The sequence below is a fragment of the Temnothorax curvispinosus genome, unplaced genomic scaffold (assembly GCF_003070985.1).
Source record: "Temnothorax curvispinosus isolate PA1 unplaced genomic scaffold, ASM307098v1 QBEX01006096.1, whole genome shotgun sequence".
In the NCBI taxonomy this organism is placed as follows: Eukaryota; Metazoa; Arthropoda; class Insecta; order Hymenoptera; family Formicidae; genus Temnothorax; species Temnothorax curvispinosus.
This window is the reverse complement of record NW_020215876.1, coordinates 89,878-110,185: the sequence shown is the minus strand read 5'-3', so window position 1 is coordinate 110,185 and position 20,308 is coordinate 89,878. Positions and strand designations below refer to the sequence as shown.

Sequence of the window (20,308 nt, the reverse complement as noted above, 5' to 3'; positions counted from 1 at the left end):
AAAAATTTTATAGAGGATCAAAAATAAAAAAAAAAAACCAGTTTTTATTAGTCCTACGGCAAAAATAGTTATTACAAAATTTTAGTTTATAAAATTCTCTACAAAAAACATTTTCCATAAGTTTTTTTAATTGTTTTCGTGTTCTACGGCTTATACAAAGTTTCAACTTTCATACGTTTTAGAGGCCCGACAAAAATAATATATTTATAAGATGTTTGTTTAAGTGAGTAGATGTTTCATTTGAATGTTTTAAAACATTCATTAAATTGTTTATGAGATGTAAATTTAAACATGGAATTGTTTATGAGATGTTCATGGTTACATTTTTTTATGAAGTGTTTAAGTGGCATTTAATGACATAGTCTCAAACGTTTTTATTTTATAGTTTTCTAAGTATAGTTTTCTAAGTATTTATAAAATGTTTGTTAGCAAAGGGTTAACCAAGTGTTTACAACGTGGTTCTAAACGGTGTAAACATAAAAAAAACTCTTTATAAATAGTGTAACCATTGATAAAACTCTTCATAAACAAATATAAACACAATCTCTCATTAACAATTTTCGTCAGGGAGATAATGTACCTACTGTTTTCCATTACCACCTCGGAGGTACAGTGCTACTTTCAACGTATGAAAGTTGAAACTTTGTAAGCCGTAGGACACGAAAACGATTAATCCTACGAAAAAAACTTACGAAACATTTTTTGTAGAGAATTTTATAAGCTACTGTAATAACTATTTTTGCCGTAGGACTAATAAATAAAGAGATATTCGCGAAAAACTGTTTTTTTTCTTACTTTTGATCTTTTATAACATTTTTAGCAGGAGTCACATCGACGGGAATTTTTCGCATATTGTTTATAACGACGAAATAAAGGTCCATTCAAAAATTTAGCTAGGTGCGAATTTTTCCGGAGACAAATCCTAATTTCACTGGACTATGTCTTACAAGTGAAAGTCACCTTGATGAACACGATCTTCGAACCAATATGTGCCGGATAGATTTTCCTTAAATATGTCACGCCTGTGTTAACGGTCCTCTCGCTTAGAAGCCGCTTTTCTCTCGCAACCAATACTTGAAAGAGGTCATTGTCAAGGGATCGTTTCTTTCTCCGCAAATCTACTCAGCACTTTATGAAGTTTGTCTCGCGAAGATTTTTCGCTCTATTTCAAGAAATGCTAGATTTATTAATTTAATTCACCAATCAAAAATAATTGTTATAGCACCGAAACAAATGGCATTTACAAACGCTCGTAAAATATTTCTCACGACACTCATCGATCATTAAGAGGTTAATTACATACGTACTTCATTAATGCAGTGAAGGTTGAAAAATGCAATTTCTATTACGTGATCGCCCACGATTAGCTTGTCTAGAAAAGAAACTTTATGATTTATGGTCAGCTTAAATTGAGTATAGATTCAACAGGCATTTCCATATATACTTACACTTTATTATTCGTAGTTTAATTTCGTACATGTTAATGCATGAAATATTATTGCAGAACATGCAACTTTGATAAGAATAAATATTTTCTTACATAAATTGTTAGATTATGTGTGATTGTTGTATATACTTGCTTATATTACTGCTTGGATTAAAGTTAAAAAAAAAAAAAACAGAAAATATTTTTCGAAAAAGAGAAATTTTTTCGTAAAATTATTTTGAATCAATAGATTTATTGTTACTATTTAAAATATCATTTTTACGCATTATATATCTAAAATTAGTATAAAATATCTTTCAATTTTCGTTATTGATCTTCAGAGTTTCTTCAAGCTGTATTATCGGCATTACTTTTTCGATGGTAGCAATAGGTGCTGGGACATCTTGTATATGGAGAATTTTTACTTTTTTTACAAGAAGTCAAATACTTTTACGTAAGTCAAATATTTATCGCTACTTATAGCATCAAACTCGTACAGCACTCGTTGTACAAGATGAGTCACTTAACAAATTTAAATAAATTTTAAATGGCGCGTACCGTTGTACGTAAAAAAGTTTTATATAAAAGTCACATGCTTTCCAACGTCTTTCGCTCTCGGTCTTTCATTAGGGTAAAGAGCAATCTTCTTTTTTTCTTTCGATTATGTTTTATTTAAATATTTCTTCTTAACATATAATTGGGATGGGTTCTTTAATAGGAGATTTAAATGTACCATAAAAACGTTTCTCACTATCACGTATTGATCTTATAAACCGCGGCAAGGAAGAGGAACAAACTACAACGTGTCGCGCCGATTGCGTCGATCGTGCGTGACGATTCACGGTAGGTCGGCGCGTTCTTGCAGACGGCAAACGCCCGACAGAACCGGGCAGGGAGTGGTTACACGTTACACAGTCGCTGAGAAGAAAAAAAATTAAACGAGACGGACGGAGGGGAGAGAAGGGGGGAGAGGACGAAGGTGGAGGGTCGATTCTGTCTCGCGGTGCATCGTCGAGTGCAATGGCCAATCGGCCAACCGCATTTTCATCCTTCCGGCGCGGCGGCACGCCAGTAATAACGACGTTGATTTGCTCGATATTAACACGGTCTCGAATCTATGATTACATCATTACATATATAGCGCTCGATATACGAATTATGACGGATAAGAGGGAAGAAAGGAAGTATAGGGGCGAGAAAGGACGAAAATGTTCGCTTTTATGAGGATGTACTATCGCCGAGCGGGAATTATAATTAATGAAAAACGAATGCTCGTGCTTGTTGGAGAACGCCCGCGAGTGCCGCACAACGGGCGCGTTTTCTTCGCAAAAAGACGAAAAATACGATTTTGTCATCTACAATACTTTTATTTTATTAAATCTCTTTGAATACTTATAAAAAATTTAGCCTCTAATCGAGAAGTCGAAGCTCAACGTAGGTCGGATACAGTTACATCCGGAAGTGTTCGCACGTAGGCGTTTTGGTTTGTCGCGATGGAAATCGATGAAATCATGAGATTAGATCAATAGAGGGAGGTCGATGTCGCGGCAGGAAGTAAAGCCGCCGCATAATTTAATAATATTACGTCGTCCTCTCTTCTTCTTCTCTCCCTCTCTCTCGATTGCTGATTTACTATCTCTCTTGTCACGAGTAATACCGAAAGATGTACGCGCAGGCGTTTTCTTGATAAAAGGCAACCTTTTATCAGGCCGGATGCGTAACATACACCGTGTTATCTTATTTTGTTTTCCGCGTGCACAACGCGTATACAAAAATATTCATTATTGGCAGTACGATACGCGCCGCGCCGCCTTGCGAGGCGACTGAAAATCGGAGCCGTATCGCTCCGATTTACGACCTGGGTTCCTGGGTATCTCCTGGGTGTGTGCGTGATTTCAGGCATGGACGCACTCAACGAAAGCAGACGCGCCATTCTCGATCGCTCGTGTCAGCATGTCAGCAACTCGAACGCGCCGATTCTCTTTTTAGAAACGTCATAAATTTATTCCGGATCGACTCTTTCGAAATCGCATCTTCGAAGATGCATCTCCGAAGGTACGATAATAATGTAAATATTGTAAATTTACATGGTGTGCTCAATCCTTGGATAACTTTCTAACGAATTTTTCAAAAATTCAACCAGCCAAAAGATGCTTTCGATCATTTTAAATTAAATATTATCGAAAGATGACTTTAATGTCTTTCCAAAAATTATCTAAAAAAAGAAATAAAGATTTGATTGAAGATATTGTAAAAAAAATATTGTTAAAAATATCGTAAGAATTTAAAACTTATTTTAGACATCCAAATGTTAAAAAGATTGGCGAATGGGTAAGATAAAAAACATTGATATAGCGTGGTTTTTCCTAGTAAAGAAATAATCAAATCCTATCTGATATGTACACTTGATAATTTCTTCATATTTTGACATTTCATATCTGTGGTTTTAATACGCACATACAACAAATTGTTCGTTGAGGTCGAAAATTTTCTATTTCTCGATCTAAGCTTTAGATTGTATTTTCAAACGATAAGATACGAAGTCCAGTTGTGCCACTTCTCCGACACGTTCCGTACATTATTCCCGACCAGTCCGACAGATTGATCAAAGTTTCTCTGCTTCCACCCCTCTGCGTGATTCTTGAGTCTCTTGTCTGCTCCAATACTCTTTCTTCTTCTTCTTTTTCTTTTTTTTATTGGAGTATTCGTACATACATGTACAACATCGCACATCGTGTTCAGCGAGATCCGTCGATGTCTGACGAAGTGCAAGCAGTTATCAGTCGCCTTACAAGCGGTTGCTATGCGATATGGTAGGGGTTCTCGGAGTCACCTAGCTCGACCAGTCAGAAGTCAGTGTGTGTAAGAGCCGGCCGGTCGTGCCGGCTCCTTTTCCTGTCCCTGTTTTCGCGCATACGTTCTTCTCGCGGCGCCGTCGCGACTTTATCGCTCCGAAAAGAGAATCCTCGTCTCGACCTACGTCTCGACGCGTGACGGAACGACCGCACGGATCGATCGCGAGAACGATCCGCAACGAGCTAGAAGAAAAAAAAGAAAACGGCATCTCTTTGTAACTATATTCGCGTTCGGTTCTCCAAATTGAATATCGACGCCCAAATCCCGTTAAGTTCGAAAGAGCCCACACTGAAAAGACTCGTGGCACTTTTGCGACGAGACCGTTTTCGAGAGACCACCAACAGCAAGGTCACTTTCGAGTTCACGGTAGCGACATGTGTTTAATTTAGATTCCGTGTTGCTATCGGTGTCAATGCCGGTATCGGTTACCGGGATAGAATATTCAAAAGAAAACAAACACACAAAGACGAAGCAGGCAGATTTTAAAAGAGAATTCTCTGAAAATGACGAGCGAATAAATGTGCGAAAATAACATAGCTTATTAAATTGTATTGTGTTGTGTGTTGGCTTCGTTCGTGTGAGGTCACTATCATATCACATGGCAGAACGTCATGAGCGTTAACACTTCTGTCGCAAATTCGTCGCGTGCGAAGACGCGGAAATGGATATGATTTTTAAGAATAAATCCTATCGCTCGATCGCACTGATAAGTAGATAATGTTCTTCGATGTTTGGTGAATTGCAAATACCCCGAGTGGCCTGTACGGAACTCCATGATCATCAACGGTATTACGATTGGTACATAATACATTACTGGCTTGTAAGTTCTATTACGGTACACGCAAGTTTTTGGATGAGAAATAGTCGATTAGTACACGATATTCGACTCGGTTTTGCGGAGAAAAGTGATCATGACACAGAGAGGAATCCAGGATGGGTCAAAGACATCTGCGGAACAAACTAAATCGATGGTAAATAAAAATATCGTTTATCCTTTTAATATTTATGTTTAAAATACGTTTCTAATGATAATAAAATCTTAACCATCTGGACATATAAAAATTTTGTTTTGAACTGACTGAAAAATGATTCTTGTTAAGAAATCGCAGAATAGGTATTGGTTGTTCTTCTTTGCTTATCGATTGCGTATTTCGAGTCTTCGAAGTTTCGTGTGAAACTTGTATAAAAATCTTGCAACATTTTATGGGAAGGCATAACGAGTGTTCATTATGCAATTTGTTGCACTTGCGTGCGATGCATCTTGTGAGCGCACTATTTTCATAGAATTTACGTCTCGCGTTAGGGTGTTGGGGAGGCTTTCCGAGGGTTGATGATATGGTCTATAAGATTATTCCTCTCGAGGCGATACATGACATGAATGAATTAACATTCCGCGGTAATGCGAAGGTCGGCCCGATAGCGGAGAGCCTTCTTGAGCGCCTTGACACCGAAAACAGAAATCGTCGTAAACTGCATTCGGTTGCGTTGGATCTATATCATTGTATAATCTGTATCTTCGCCGAGGAGGTGGCCGTTATGATACGCATATGTGAATTCTCGTTGTTTCGGTGACCTCCACGAGTCGAGTAGTCGAGTTTTATTCTATTTGTTTTGATAAGAAAACTGTCTGGTATACATAACGGTCGCGAGGCGCATTTTCATGCGACTATACAATATGCCTTTTGTATTTTCCATATGGTTTTGTATGTGTAATATTATTACGAAAGAAATTAAAATTAAATAAATTTCTTACTATGAAAATTTTATTGCATAAAAAATTATGTTAATTTTTTAGAAAATAGCTTGATCTTTGATCAAACATTGGATCAAAACATTACTGTAAAAATATCACGTGTATCGCTGTGTCGAGTTCTTTATATATTACGGTCACGTTATGACTGTGATCTTTTATTATGAAGTATCTTATTTACAACGGATAATTACATACATTTGAATTGCACTTCTCTTAACGCTGACAAATCACTTTCGTTACCAATAATTTTCGCATCAATATTAACGCTTGGTTAATTATACGCGCGATTGTAGATAATCGCAAAGGCGTTTTAGAAAAATTATGCACAAACATTTCTTGAAAATAATGCTGACATTTGCAGTAATAGAATTTTCCATGTATCATCTATAGTTATTGCAACGACGATGAATGAATGAATTCTTCCTCTCTTCGAGTGCGCAGACGCTTTGTTGAAGATAAACTGTGAATTTATTACCGAGCAGATGCAACAAACGTCGATAACCGTGATAATTTCCCTTTCCTTGACTCAGAACAATGTTTCGTTAATGATATAACGAATATATATCAAGAAGTTTCTCTTAGCAGCTTCTTATCGTGCAACTTTAATCGTTTTAGTTTCCGTCCCTCTGCATCTTCTTTTCTTGTGTATATCGAGTTCAATTACTTTTTCTCGATATACAAATATTGATCACGAATTATTCGCTCTTTATTTCATAGATTGCTTATTACACATTTAACGTTTGCACAATTAATATCGGAAAATGACTTATAGAATATTACCTATAGAATTAGATGTCTGTAAAGCATTACATATTTTTACATGTAGTTATTCTTTTAAAATAATTACATTAACAAAATAAAGATTTAGACAATCTAGTTGCATTTTTTGTTGAAATGATAATTTTAAATCCATTTTCTTTATTTGAATGTTCTTATCAAATTATGAAATTATCATTAAGTGCAATAGAGAGAGAATATATTGCGATGACATTTCTTGCACAAGTCTTGCCAGGTTAATGTTATTGCGATAACCCCGCTTTATTGTCTGACTTTTCCAACCAACAATTGATAATATTATTAACAGTTGCAATTTTCAGGAAAATTTAACTTGCGTTATGAAATGTTACTACTAATTTTATAATTATTTTAGTCAAATTTCACGACTATTTTAAATCTCTCTAAAGATTATTTTAACAATAATTAATAAACATTATTTAGGCATTTTTTGAAAAAAACTAAGAAATGGTTTAAAATCATATTACAAAGAAAATTCTGAACAATAGTGCTTTTAATACACTTATTTAAAGCAATAAATATTTAATAATAAATATTGATTAAAGTGATAAAGATTTATTATTGTATTATTATAGTATTATTTTATAAAATGACAAGTTATATTAATAATAAAGTTAAGAATGAACAAGATTCTCTCAACAGGTTGATACACAACAGGTTTATTTTTAAAACACGATCGTGATTATTTTTTTGTCTGCCAGAAAATTGACAACGGTTATTTTATCAAAAATGTGTCGAAAAGTTCAAGGTCCGTTTTGTAGTATACCGAACGTGAGTGGCGTCAATTTATCAATTTTTATAGCTGCTATAAATATGTCAACGCTAATCATTTCATCGCCGATTGCAGACAAGCTTATAACTCGTGTATATACATTGTATATCGTAGAGGAGGACAGATTGGCATAATACACCGATTACGTAAACATATCTATAAAACGGTCGCATGCAGTAAAAAAGTTTACATTTACATATATCTATATCGAACTCGATAATTGTTGGTAATAAACGCTTGATAAAGCGGATGTAAGAAAGTTTCATTTTGTCTCTCAGTTAATGTTGTTTAACAGATCGCGTCATCTCTACATTTCTCACGTCACAAAAATTTACAACTAATATTATATTGTACTACTAGGAGAGAAATATATTAATATAGTTATAATTATAACGTATAAAATAATGTATTCCTTCTCAAAGATTTTGCTACTAGCAATAAAAGATCAGAAAAATGACTTATTCTAATTTAATTAAAAAAATTTTCTATTTTTTTTACTTAATTTTACGAATTATAATGTTCGACTATGTAGGTATATTTTGAAGGATGTAGTTAATTAGTAATATTTGTAATATATATAATTAGTACAGTATTCGTTAGATTTACAAGGCATTTTTCTTTCTGATGCGTATTTGACGAATCGTCTTTCAAGCGCGTTATCGATAGTTCGCGAGCACTTTCACATCAATGAGATAGAAATATCATTCTTTTTATCTTTTATATCGCGGTATTCCTCGTGCCATTCAAATATCACGACCCCAGGATTTGCGTATCATGCACTCTCAAACTTTGGATTCAACCTTAGAAACATTACGAAATCAATTTTTACGTCGGTGAAATCTTATTGTAACATAAATTGTAATAGTGACAGTGCGAAGCTTTCTCAGTATGGAGCGTTTATCACTTCAAGGTGACATTATCTAAAGTCGAGTTGCTGAGAGGAATTATGGAATGATAGATACAATAAGAGCTTTTGCGAAAGTATGACGATTAAGACAATCGTTTAATTAGAACTTGCATAAATGTATACATTTCTTTTACGATTATTATCGTAGTTTTAGAGAAATTTACATATAAATGTTATTTATTTAAATTTGCCATAAAGAAATCTTGTTCTCCAAATGTCAAAAACATTTTTTTTTGTATACAAGTACTGACTATCTTATTATTGCATCCAGTGAAACGCATCTGCGATTGTCTGTACATTCACCGTCCAACGGTATCCGATAAAATTCGTCATACAAATTACATTCTAATTATAGTACGTACATCAATATTTTTTACGCTGCGTAGTCGTTACCCCGAAATAAGTTCTCTTTTCTTCACGCTGCTTCTCTTTTCTTCACTTTTGTCAACAAAGAAATTTATAAAGACGCGTTATCGTCTCATCACAATTTACAAGCAAGCGTGCTCCGAATGTCATGTCCTGCACCAAATAATATCTGTTCTGCGGTAATTAACGCGCTATTTCGAGCTGTTTCTTAGCTCTCTATATAGGATCTGATAGACAATGTAGAGGCGAAGAGCTCTTCTGCTGCATTTTTAGTCTATTTGTCGTTATAATGTAATAATTTTTGTTTTTTATTATTTGCTGATAGTATCCTGGCATTGAGTTGTCACAAGTGATTGGGGATACGAAAAGATAAAATTGGAAAAAAAAACTTTAAATATACCATACTTGAAATTGTATTTTTGTGAATAAAACGAATCTTAACCCAAGATGCATTTCAAGAGTAACCGGTCATAGAAGGAGTTAATTATAAGAGTTAACCGATGTTGATGCTTTACACTTTGCTGACGAAGATAGGCCCAGCTACGGCGAAAGCTTACGTGAATCGTAACCGCTAGTTAGCGTCTTGTACCACAGGCTTTTGCGATTCAAATAATTCACATCTGATAATAAACGTCGTGTATATAATCATTTACGTTCTTACACATTGAATAAAGATGATTATTTGTCATTTTGATTCAGTCCGTTATATTATGATGCAATTGCTAAGTGCATGCATTAGCAGCATTTCGACAGTGTTGAAACAAACTACTCAATATTTTATTTCAAAATTTTTTGCAATTATAATTATTAAGTTCCGTGTAAAAATGTTTTATTATTAAACTATTAAATAAGAACTATATTATAATATATATGTATAATCTCACATTTATTTTTAAAATTATGTTAAAAATAAGATTCTTGTTTAATTTCCTTTTCTAATGTTTTATTTACAAATTGTTAGAGTTCTGAAAATCTTTAAAAGTATTTCTATCGAGAAAAACTATTTCCAAATAAAAAGATTAATTTTGTTATTATCAGTATTAATATTACTGATATATTTAGGATATAATAATTCAATTTTAACAACTGTAATAATTTCTTCTCATTAAGTAATACATATTCACATTTGTATTCGATTGCGTATTAGCTACATATAATATCCGAGATAACTGATGACATAAGTTTTCTATCATTATCCGTTTTGAAACACATATACAAAAGGAATGCATTGGAATTTAATACAATTGATTTCCGGACACGAATGGATTACGCAGGCCACCCAGCGATAAATATTGGTCGATATATCACGTTACACGACCTATCGCGCAATGCTAACTTGATAACATCGAGGCGGGCAATAATGTACGATTGTTGAATTGACATTTATTGTATGAGATAATGACCTTTCTTATCGGCACGATACTTGACGTGATTGTTTAGAACATTATATGTGCGTAGAATAATATTTCTGATAGATAAAAGCTTTTATTAATGTACATAATTCGTAACTTCGAAAATCGCTGAATTTTCAAGAAAACAATTCGTATAAATAATTCAGGCGTTGTGTTAATCAAATAATTTATCATTTTGAATGGTTTTTGAGCAAAATGGTTTGGTTCAGTACAGATAGGCGCTCAAATGCCTTATATGCATTTGTATGAAGCTGCGGAGAGCATTCATATAATGTGAGCCAGGGTGAAGAATGTAAGTTTAATTAAATTTTTGTGTTTCTGGCCATCGTGTAAAGAAATGCATTCATTTCTTTCGCTAATAAAATCAATTAAATAATAAAGCGATATTGATTTCTCCAAGCATCTGCCAGAGGCGCTTACGCGGCTTAAAAGCTGAGTCACGCGAGCGTCTTTATAATGAGGATTAATTTCGTCTTATACATTTGGCAATGCAGTATCGTGCTGACCCGCGAAAGGACAACGATGAGAGAATTTATTCGAGCTACCGCGAAGTAGATAAATCTTTCTCAGATAGCGTTAGATTAACGACGTATGCTCTCAGTTCTCGGAAAGCTTCTCCGTGATAGCTTCTCCGTGTAGAACCTCGGGCGAGGTGAAATTTGTGAGAAGGAAATGCCTATTTCGCCAGAAACATTTAGATTTTTGTTTCGCCGGGGCAGAATGTTGGTCCGTCTCAAGTTACACGCTCGCGGTTTCGTTCGTTTAACGGGAAAATTATTTTTAGCGTGAATCGCGCTTTGACGATCGCGATTCGACGTGTAAATGAAAAGGTGCGTGAACCGCGTGATTGTTTGCGTTTATTCACGAATTTTTCCCCACTCGTAGTTTCACCACGCTTTTCGGACGTCCTACTGGGGACCAACTACGCAAGAAGTGCATTTTGGGACGCAGTGCGACATATGCCGATGAGCGATGTCCATGCACGAGGTATGCGCGTGTCTACGTACGTTACTTGCCAAAGGATATTTGGTTATGTATATTAAAGCGTCGAATGTCGTTCTCTTTTTGTCTTGTTATTTTATAGCTGTCAATAAAAAGCTAATTCGCGTAGCTGGCAATCGTAGATCATCGGAGCTCTCGAATCTTATTCGAACGTGCCCATCCGCCAAGCTACTCCAAGTGCTATTAATGAATGTCTTGTTAATAATGATACATTCGACCTTGCTCTGTTAGATATAATCACATTGCAATTACATTTATTTAAATTTTGTTGTTATAAAAATATCAACTAGATTAACTAACCAATTTTTTAACTTAACTAACCAAATTAATCAATTCTGTGACTGCTGTTTGTTTAGAAAATTTTTCCACGAATACTGTAATTGATTTGAGATATTTAGATATAAGAAGGGGAAGATTTTTAAAGGATTGAGAAAATTGTGTGATAGTTTCTTCATTAGAAGTAAATCTAAATTAAATAGCAAAGCGGTATATCTCTATTAATCGCGACTGATGGCCAATTAGTTTTATCTCTTATTACTTATACATTTTGCAATTGTTTGCATATATACATATACATATCGAAAAGCAGACTGTCATTAATTTATGAAGTCGCTTATTTTATTCGAACTGTACATTCACAACGTTGTCGAGATAAGGAATGAATTTTCTAGTGAGGCTTTCACGTGTCTCCATTCGTCTCTTCATTAGAAACATATAAAATCGTCCTCTCGAAAGCCGTACAGCTTTCGCAGATTACTATTCTGGCTAAATATAAACTGTGACTTTATTTACTCTTGGCAAGAAGTCGATCCTCGTCGGCCTCGAACTCGAGGCATGGCGTTTGCGTGTAAATGTATCGATGCATTATTAATTAGTGTTTTGTTTCCGCGATTTCTATTTATTTTTTGCGAATTTTTTTTGGATTGCGATAGGTTGCGAACACAGGTTTCATCAAATTAACACGAAACTCGAAGACTCACCACTATGTGAACAATTTTTCTTAATAATCTCTACAAATTTTTTTTTGTAATATTGTTAAGGAAGTGCAGGAAAGAAAGTTTCAATTAAAAGTTGAATAATAATTTAAACGTTTGAAGCATTCGCTTAGTGGCGATTTTATCTTGAGATGAAAAATTTACAAAGTTTTATGGGATGACCTGATAATGCGGTTTATCGTTCTATCGCGAATAAACGCGTGCTCAATCAATTAGAGCGAAATCCGAATAAGCAATGCCCGTATAATTGCTCGTTAGAGTGATAAGAAGAACGTACGCAAATTCTAGATCTGTCAGTTTATCAGGCTATTAATGGCACTAAGTCCTTCAATTCATTATTGATTAGTTGAGAAATTAGTATCTACAACAATTCGAGCATGTGATCATGATTTGGTCATTTCTTGTTGTTCAGTCAATATTCAAGTCATGATATCCAACTTATCTCTTCTAATTTTCTGGATTTAATAAACGACGAAGCAACGTCTGAATTAAATAGTAGATGAAAATCGAGAATCAAAATGATTGAGAATGAAATTTTCTCTAGTGTTGTTTCTTTCTATCTTATTTTTTTTTTTTAAATGGATGCCTTCTCTGGATATTACGGCTTTTTGTAGTTGGATTCTTTATTTTTTTAGAAATCTATATTATTTAATTTTTCAACTAATGTGTGATATACAGTGTGATATAATTGTACAATAAAACTCTTAATTCTTTCAACTGCAATTTATGTATTCAGCTATAAAGGAGTAATTGGTTCAAAGCCCTGGCCTTGTACATTGCGAGAACGAGAACTTCAATTCTTTCGATAAGGGATTGGGGGTTCTTACGAGCGCAAGTAACATGATTCATCATCTCTTCGCGTAATTTGTTACTAATCAATTAGGGAGCGGGGTTCCGATGATGATTGGGCAATCTTCTTGCGGACCGCGAAAGAGAGCGATAAATCTGTCGCGATAAATTGCGACGGTGCCCTAGCCACGGGTCAAGTAGTTACGATTTAAACTGTGTCGGTGAACGATCGCACGGAAATAAAACGTCGCCCCTTCTCTCTCTCTCTCTCTCTCTCTCTCTCTCTCTCTCTCTCTCTCTTTCTCTCTCTCTCTCTCTCTCTCTCTCTCGCTCTCTCTTTTTCTCTTTATTTCTCTCTTTTACACAATGAGGCGAGAATAGATCTGCTGGAAATATTATGTCTCTTGATGTCTTTTTATTTCCGACTAATTTTTATATGACAATTTTATTTTTATATACAATATGTATAATATGATAAGTAATGCTATATGCGCACGAATTATTAAGCGGCAGATCTATATCTGTTAAATTGACGTCATCAACTAAATCCTTTGTGAAGGACGTGGCGTGTTTTATTGTAACAATATCAATCAATCAATTGGGAATCGCACCTCGGTTTCTCATTCTCAATAGTACTGTCAAAATGCGTGATATCGCGTGGAGAAAGACAGGGATTATTGTATATTAAATAAAGATAAAAAAAAAATCGATTTGGGATGTGGCGAAGCGTGACATCTGCAGGCACTTGATATTTGTCGTTATCGTAGATAAGACAGGAAGTATTCGAAACAATAAGTCTCGAGCTTTTGGCAAACTCGTGAAATTCGTAGGGACCGTAGTGAATTTCTATTGAAACTGTACGCTTTTCCGCTAACTGATTCTAACTGACTTGTAAATTTCCTTTATTTCAGTTATAAACGTAGAAATAAGTTTGCGCGACCAACTTGGAGCGATTAATAACAAATTATTACTGCACTATCATAACGTAGCTATATTATAATATGTGTTTACGATGTTTATGTCTATAACAGTGAACATTTTTGTTAAGAAAAGATTTGTTTCAAATCTGTGAAGAACATGAGACGCGCGAAAGATTAGGTGGTTTTTGAATGAAGTTTCTGAGACGAAACGAAATTATAAGCTTCGTTTGTGTGTTTCGTGCCGTCACTGGGGCCAATAGCCTTTAAGCCTACGTCGAGCCTCATGCCTCGTGTTACGTAACGATTATATTATCTATTGCGACTGCTTACTTAGACTTCCGATAGACGCGACCAGACGCAGCGCGCGTGAACACGTGTGCGTCTGAAGCGTAGCTGCGGCGAGGCGCGCGACTGGAAAAACGGAGAAACCTGTCTGTCACTTCGGAGCCGCTTCAAATTTAACCCCTTTACGCACGCTGCCTTTTCCCTGATAGACGTGCTACGGTCGCAAAACCGGTTTGGCATCGACTATATTCGTATATCTAACGTTAAACGATATTGCTGGCAATGTTTCTATTTTTAGACTGTACTCATACATTAATCGACAGACGTATAAACCCTTTATGCTTGAGGAAGCTATGGATATTAATGATTATCAATTATTGCTCGATATTAAGAGATTGAAAGACATCAATGTTAGATGGAAATGTTTCACGATTGGATAAATCTCGCCCGGCGAACACGAGATGAGCGCGTTCTCGCCTCGAAAGCGCCAGTTATATAAATCAGAGCGAGTTATTTTTTCGCGCGGCCTTTAAAATCACTGCGCTCGATGCCCTGGCTTAGAGATGAAAATAAATGCCAATAAATCGTTCGCTTGCCGAATTTCTGCCGAATATTCATCCACCCTTGCAGCATGACGCGGCGAGTCCGCGCAGGATTCGCTCGTACGCGAAGCGAAGTGTCACCTTAGTGCGCGCGACCAAGAGGTGAGGAATTGATTCGCGGCCAATTGAGCGTGTATTTATATCGTTCCAATTTTCTCACAGTAGCGTGCATGCGATTTTCTAAGCGCACTCTCGAATCTGTCGCGAGTGGTTTCGCGCAACGATCACTGCAGCCGACCGATTATAATTATTATTCCTTCGTTACATAATTATTGTGTGTTTGCGATTTTCCCTTTGAAGTTTGAGCTGTTATTGTGCGAAACGACGGTGATTTCTTTTTTTGAGTAAAAGATCGCCTGTGCTTGTTTCTCAGGTTTGTGCATTTCGTTGAATGATGATAGATTCCGGTTTGAATAAAGCGTGATTTACGTAGTGATTTAAATAGTGACCGCGCTGCGTTTCCCTGCTAGTCACTGTCGACGGCCGATTATAGCTTTCACGATGCCAAAAATAGTTGTCGGGCATACGATAGCAAAGAACAGGGTGAAAGGAAGATATTCCCTGCTCTTTTGTCTCATAAATAGTTACACGCGTCAATAACCGAATATTTTAAAATTCGGATTGTGAATAACGATTCACGTAACGGCGCGTGCCTTGACTCGTGCCACTCGTGCTATTCTTGTCGAGAATACAAAGTTATATAAATCCGAGTAATCTATAATTCTTTTAATTTTTGGATACGTATATAGGGTGTTTATTAAGGTATTTTTGTGTTTTTACGAAGAATTGAAGGCTGTAGTGCGATTTGAGCTGAACTTGCGCGTCAGAATGCTGCACGTGGGTCGTAATGACCGATCATTTGTACTTCCTGCAGCGCTGCTTCGATACGCGCAACATTGTGGCCATGAGCCAATGTTGTGATTCTCGTTACTATTAATGACGAGCTACGTCATTAATGCGTGTTCATTTTTTTGTTTCCCTTTCCTTTTTTATTCCTACTTGTGTACCGTTAACAAACTATTAACGAGCTAACTTTGATTATATATCGCAAACTTGACTCGCGATCGATGAAGTAAAGATGATTAATTATAGGATCATAAATCCTAGATGGCAACAACCGTCGGCAAGACATTATACTAAGAAAAATGTTTAGCGCAATTACATGTGACTAATAATCTCTATTGTTATTTTCTTGAGAAGAAAGAAGATTAATTATTTTTTTAATATCTCACGATCGATACGGCCGCGTGGCAAGAGATCGTTTGCGATGAAAAATTTTGTAAAAATTTGTACATTTCTTTATATTTTATGGTGACAATTAGTGGCATAGACAAATAAAAAAAGGTAGAATTTCAGTTTTTTTAAAACTCCACTCTATTGTATATATCCTATATCGTCAATGAATAAACAATACCGCCTATATGACAATTAGTAAAGTTTTCAGGAGAAACAAAAAACTGAATGATAATAAACGGAACAATCGAAGTCAAAAAGGGCATTTGGAGAAAAATGTCACTTGTAGGCGCGGTATTGTTTATTCACAGACGATGTATATATATGCAATCTCCAACAATATTTTATTCACTTTGCACAGTTCTCACAATCGCAAATCAAGTTGAAATTCGTCGCTTTTTTTTCTAGAACGGCAACTCGGCCAGCGTGCCGGCAGGCCGAGGCAGCGACTCGACCTCGCCTTTGCCCTTGTCGTTAGAGGGTAGGCACGCTGAGGAAGCAGCCGGTTCCACTGTCCTCAAGATGGGCAGCACGGACTCGGCAGGCAACGCCCGCGGGCCCTCCTGTGGTTTGGTCAGCACTCTCCTTCCTAGCAGCTGTCGGGGTAGCGCAGAGGCATTCGCCCGGTGTCTTCATCGACGACTAACGTCGTTAGGTAACGAGAATGGTTCGCCTGAACGGACCGCGGATGCCAAACCTTGTGAAACCTCCTGGCTGCATCCGTCATCGAGCAATCGCCACGCAGTCACCAATAATCTGACCGTCAACAATCAACATTCGATCCTTCAGCATCAGCCGCGTCATAGTCCGGAATCAGATCTCTTCTACGACATCGAGGTGGAAGAGGCGGAAGTGGACGGGCCGGGTTCGCCTCCCGAGGAAGCGACCGCCGCTGAATTGGCGCATCTGCTGGTGAACCCGGAGATCCTGAAAACGGGTCATCACGATGCCTGTCATTGCTCGCCTAGCGGAACCAAGATGACGTCTGGCGTCACAGGTATCCATCAAGATCCTGAGTCCTGCGTGTTTGCATCACCAATAACCGGTACGTCACCCGAAAGTGATACCTCAGAAATGTTCTTCGATCCGGAATCCTCGGATGCAGACAAATCAAAAGCCGAAGTATATTTCGATCCTATCAGCACTTCGGACAGCGAGGCCACGAATCTCTCAAACACTCCCGTTCCCGCGAGGACCAAACTTGCGTCGAACGGACGCAAGCGAACGAACGTGAATCCGGAACGTTGCGAGGACACAACATCCGAATCGAGTTGCTCCTTGAGAAGAAACTCTGCATCTCGCGAGAATGGCCGACAGGAGGGATTGGTCTGCAGCTCGGAAGACTCACTGAACGGCAGAAGCTCTCAGGAAACGACGTCGCCTAGCCACGAGTCTCTGTGGAGCACGTTCGATGACAGCACTGTATCGCTGCAGGATGAAAGTCCAACCAGAACAATTCAGGACTCTGTTGTCCCTCATATCTGTTTGCCTAAGTCGCATTCTGACTCGGAGCTACCAAGTAACGGTATCAGCACAGTAGTGTTTAATAAACTCGACAGGCGGGACGAGGAGGAGGAGAAGGAGGAGGAGGAGGAGGTGGATGAACGTAAAATCGATGAAGTTGATTTCGTTAATAGTATATCGAAGAATGTGATGTGCGATGTTAGGAATGGCAGTCTTTCCATGACGCAAGATGTCAAGAATGATAGTGACCTAACGAAGGATGATTCTTTTAATGATGCTGAAGATATGATTAATATAATTGAAGATGAGGAAAAGAAAGAATGTATAAGATCGGAATGTCAAATGGCGTCGAAGAGTTTGTCGCAATTAAAAGTGGAAGATGTAGCCAGTGACACTGATACCGATCATTCATCTTATAGTAGTACCGTCGACATTTCGGATGCGTTTACATTGGAATATTCGAATAATGCCGCAGTGACCGAGACGACCCCGAGGAACGAGCTGAAGTTAAAGCTCGAGAAGGACACCGCGCTGAACGACAACGACGAGGAGAAACTGTGCCTATTACTGAAGAAATTTGACGGCAGTTCTGCCGCGAAGGGGGAGGATTCTTTGCCGGAACAAGAGACCCAGAGCGAGACGGTAGAAGAAGAGGAAGACAGACCGCAGAGAGTTCGAAGATGTTCCTCGTTAAAGACGGGAAAAACGCCACCGGGTACACCGCACAGGAAGAAGATTGTCCGGTTCGCGGATAAGCTTGGTCTCGATTTGGCCGATGTGAGAACGTTCTTAGACGAGATACCGAAAATACCCACCTCCGCGTACAACGACCTGATCTACGATGACATCTTTCGACCGCAGGACGGCAATTCGGACAACATAGCATCCGTCAGCAATGATTGCTGTGATCATTATCAGAATGATGGCAGGCGCAGATCTACGTCAGTGATACCCAGAAAAGTCGATCGAATGCTGGTGCCACTTTTCCAACAGCCAGGCGGCATGTCGAACTTTCTGGATATGGTGCGTGAGCGCCGGGTTTGCTTGGAAAATGTAGTTGTACAGGACCCAGTGACTCTGGCGATTCAGGGTACGGTGCGTGTAATCAATCTCGATTTCCATAAGTCTGTACACGTGCGATACACCATCAACTCTTGGCGAAACTTCAGCGACCTACAGGCGATCTATGTACCTAACTCGTGCGACGGTTTCAGCGATAAATTCTCTTTTATCTTGTATTGTCATACGTTAATGGTCGGTCAAAGGCTCGAGTTTGCAGTCCGGTTCCAATGCAAGGGCGCGCAACATTGGGATAACAATGCCGGTGCTAATTACTGCTTCCAATGTCTGCCAGTGTCGTCATCAACCGGATATATACCGATCACCGCCGATGATCGGCGCGGAAGCTGGGCACCGACGTTCTACTGATGAACATCCAGAGCATGCGTTTGTCTGATTCGATGACGTGACAACGTGGCTCCGGGAACACAAACTGACTGAAGAGATTGTTGAAGAGGCTAACGGTGCGAGCTTGCGGTACTCGACGGTTTTTACACGTTCCTAAATAAGTGCTTTGTAACGAAGTGTGCAAAACGGAACATTCGGAATTCATTACTGTTGTTCGTTGCTTCAGGGAGCTCTCGAAAAGTTTTCGGCATACAATATGGCATATATTGATCTTCGCAAAGATATCGGACGTCAAACATTATTGGAGATAATACTATTTTGAAAAGAAAAATTGTAGTGCAATAGCAATTTTTTTCAAACGGCCAACTATAGGAATAGTAACGAGTGAAAAACATTTGACTGTGGATTATGGGAACAACGATTTTATTGTTACGATCAATTGTCTTTGCAATGAACAGATGGAGTTGCTCAATTATCAAACGATTCTAATGCTTTTCATTGAATTTATTAATTGATTTAGTATCTTGGAGGCAAAAAAATCACACACGCAAACACGTATATACGATGTGAATTAGCAATAAAATGTGAAAAATGTCGTATGTTTAGACACACATGAGGCATTTAAGCCTGCTTTTCTGCCCACAAAATAACATGGATTAATCTATTTTCAAGAAATACTAAAGGATTATAATAATTTATGTTAACATCAGACTGCTCTGTCAATAGACAAATATATTTTCTTACTTTCCAAAGTCTCTTTTCACGAAAGTATTTTCTGAGAGATTGCGGAAAGTATTTCTGCCTACATAGTTTGTCTTAAACTGTATTTATTAAGCCGATGGAGATTATAAAAGCTGGAATCCTTTCAACGAAACAGAAAACGAATACTCATCTGGGAGTTCAAAGCTGTGAAATAGGCTAATACAATTGACAGGAAACATTAAGAACAAATAGACGGTTTAAGCGTTCCTATGGAGTATCTATGCAGAGTCTATGTCAGAGTTAAGAATGAGAGATCATTTATTTGATTGCATGAAGGAACTATCGCACGTGGCCGCGATTTTATTAGCGTTATCCAGTACAATGACGATATAGATGATAATAAAACGAATGCTGATATAATGATATTAGTTCTTGTTAGCGACATCGTACGAGTTTAGAGATCATCGTAGAGAGGATAGATGTTCCATAAGATATTACATTAGAGACATTTATATTTCTTCTACGGAATAATGTGTTCGGTATTGACTGGAACGTTTGAATAAAACGTGCGATTTAAATTTAATCGATGGCTTTAAAGATATATCAATATCTTGATTTGATA

General features: G+C 37.4%; 1 protein-coding gene across 7 annotated transcripts in view; it reads left to right on the top strand.

Moving 5' to 3' along the window:
* Positions 1-20,308, top strand: part of LOC112455443 (glycogen-binding subunit 76A) — a 24,493-nt gene extending 4,185 nt beyond the window's left edge. For 2 of the 7 annotated variants that reach the window (XM_025017347.1, XM_025017346.1), the window contains 2 exons: positions 11,173-11,274; positions 16,522-20,308. In XM_025017347.1, coding sequence (XP_024873115.1) covers positions 11,260-11,274; positions 16,522-19,005 — 2,499 coding nt within the window. In that variant the 5' untranslated portion in view covers positions 11,173-11,259 and the 3' untranslated portion in view covers positions 19,006-20,308. Of the gene's footprint in view, positions 1-3,786; positions 5,254-11,172; positions 11,275-15,108; positions 15,254-16,521 lie in introns of those variants that run through there. The other 5 variants (XM_025017343.1, XM_025017349.1, XM_025017345.1 and 2 more) reach the window with 4 other exon arrangements.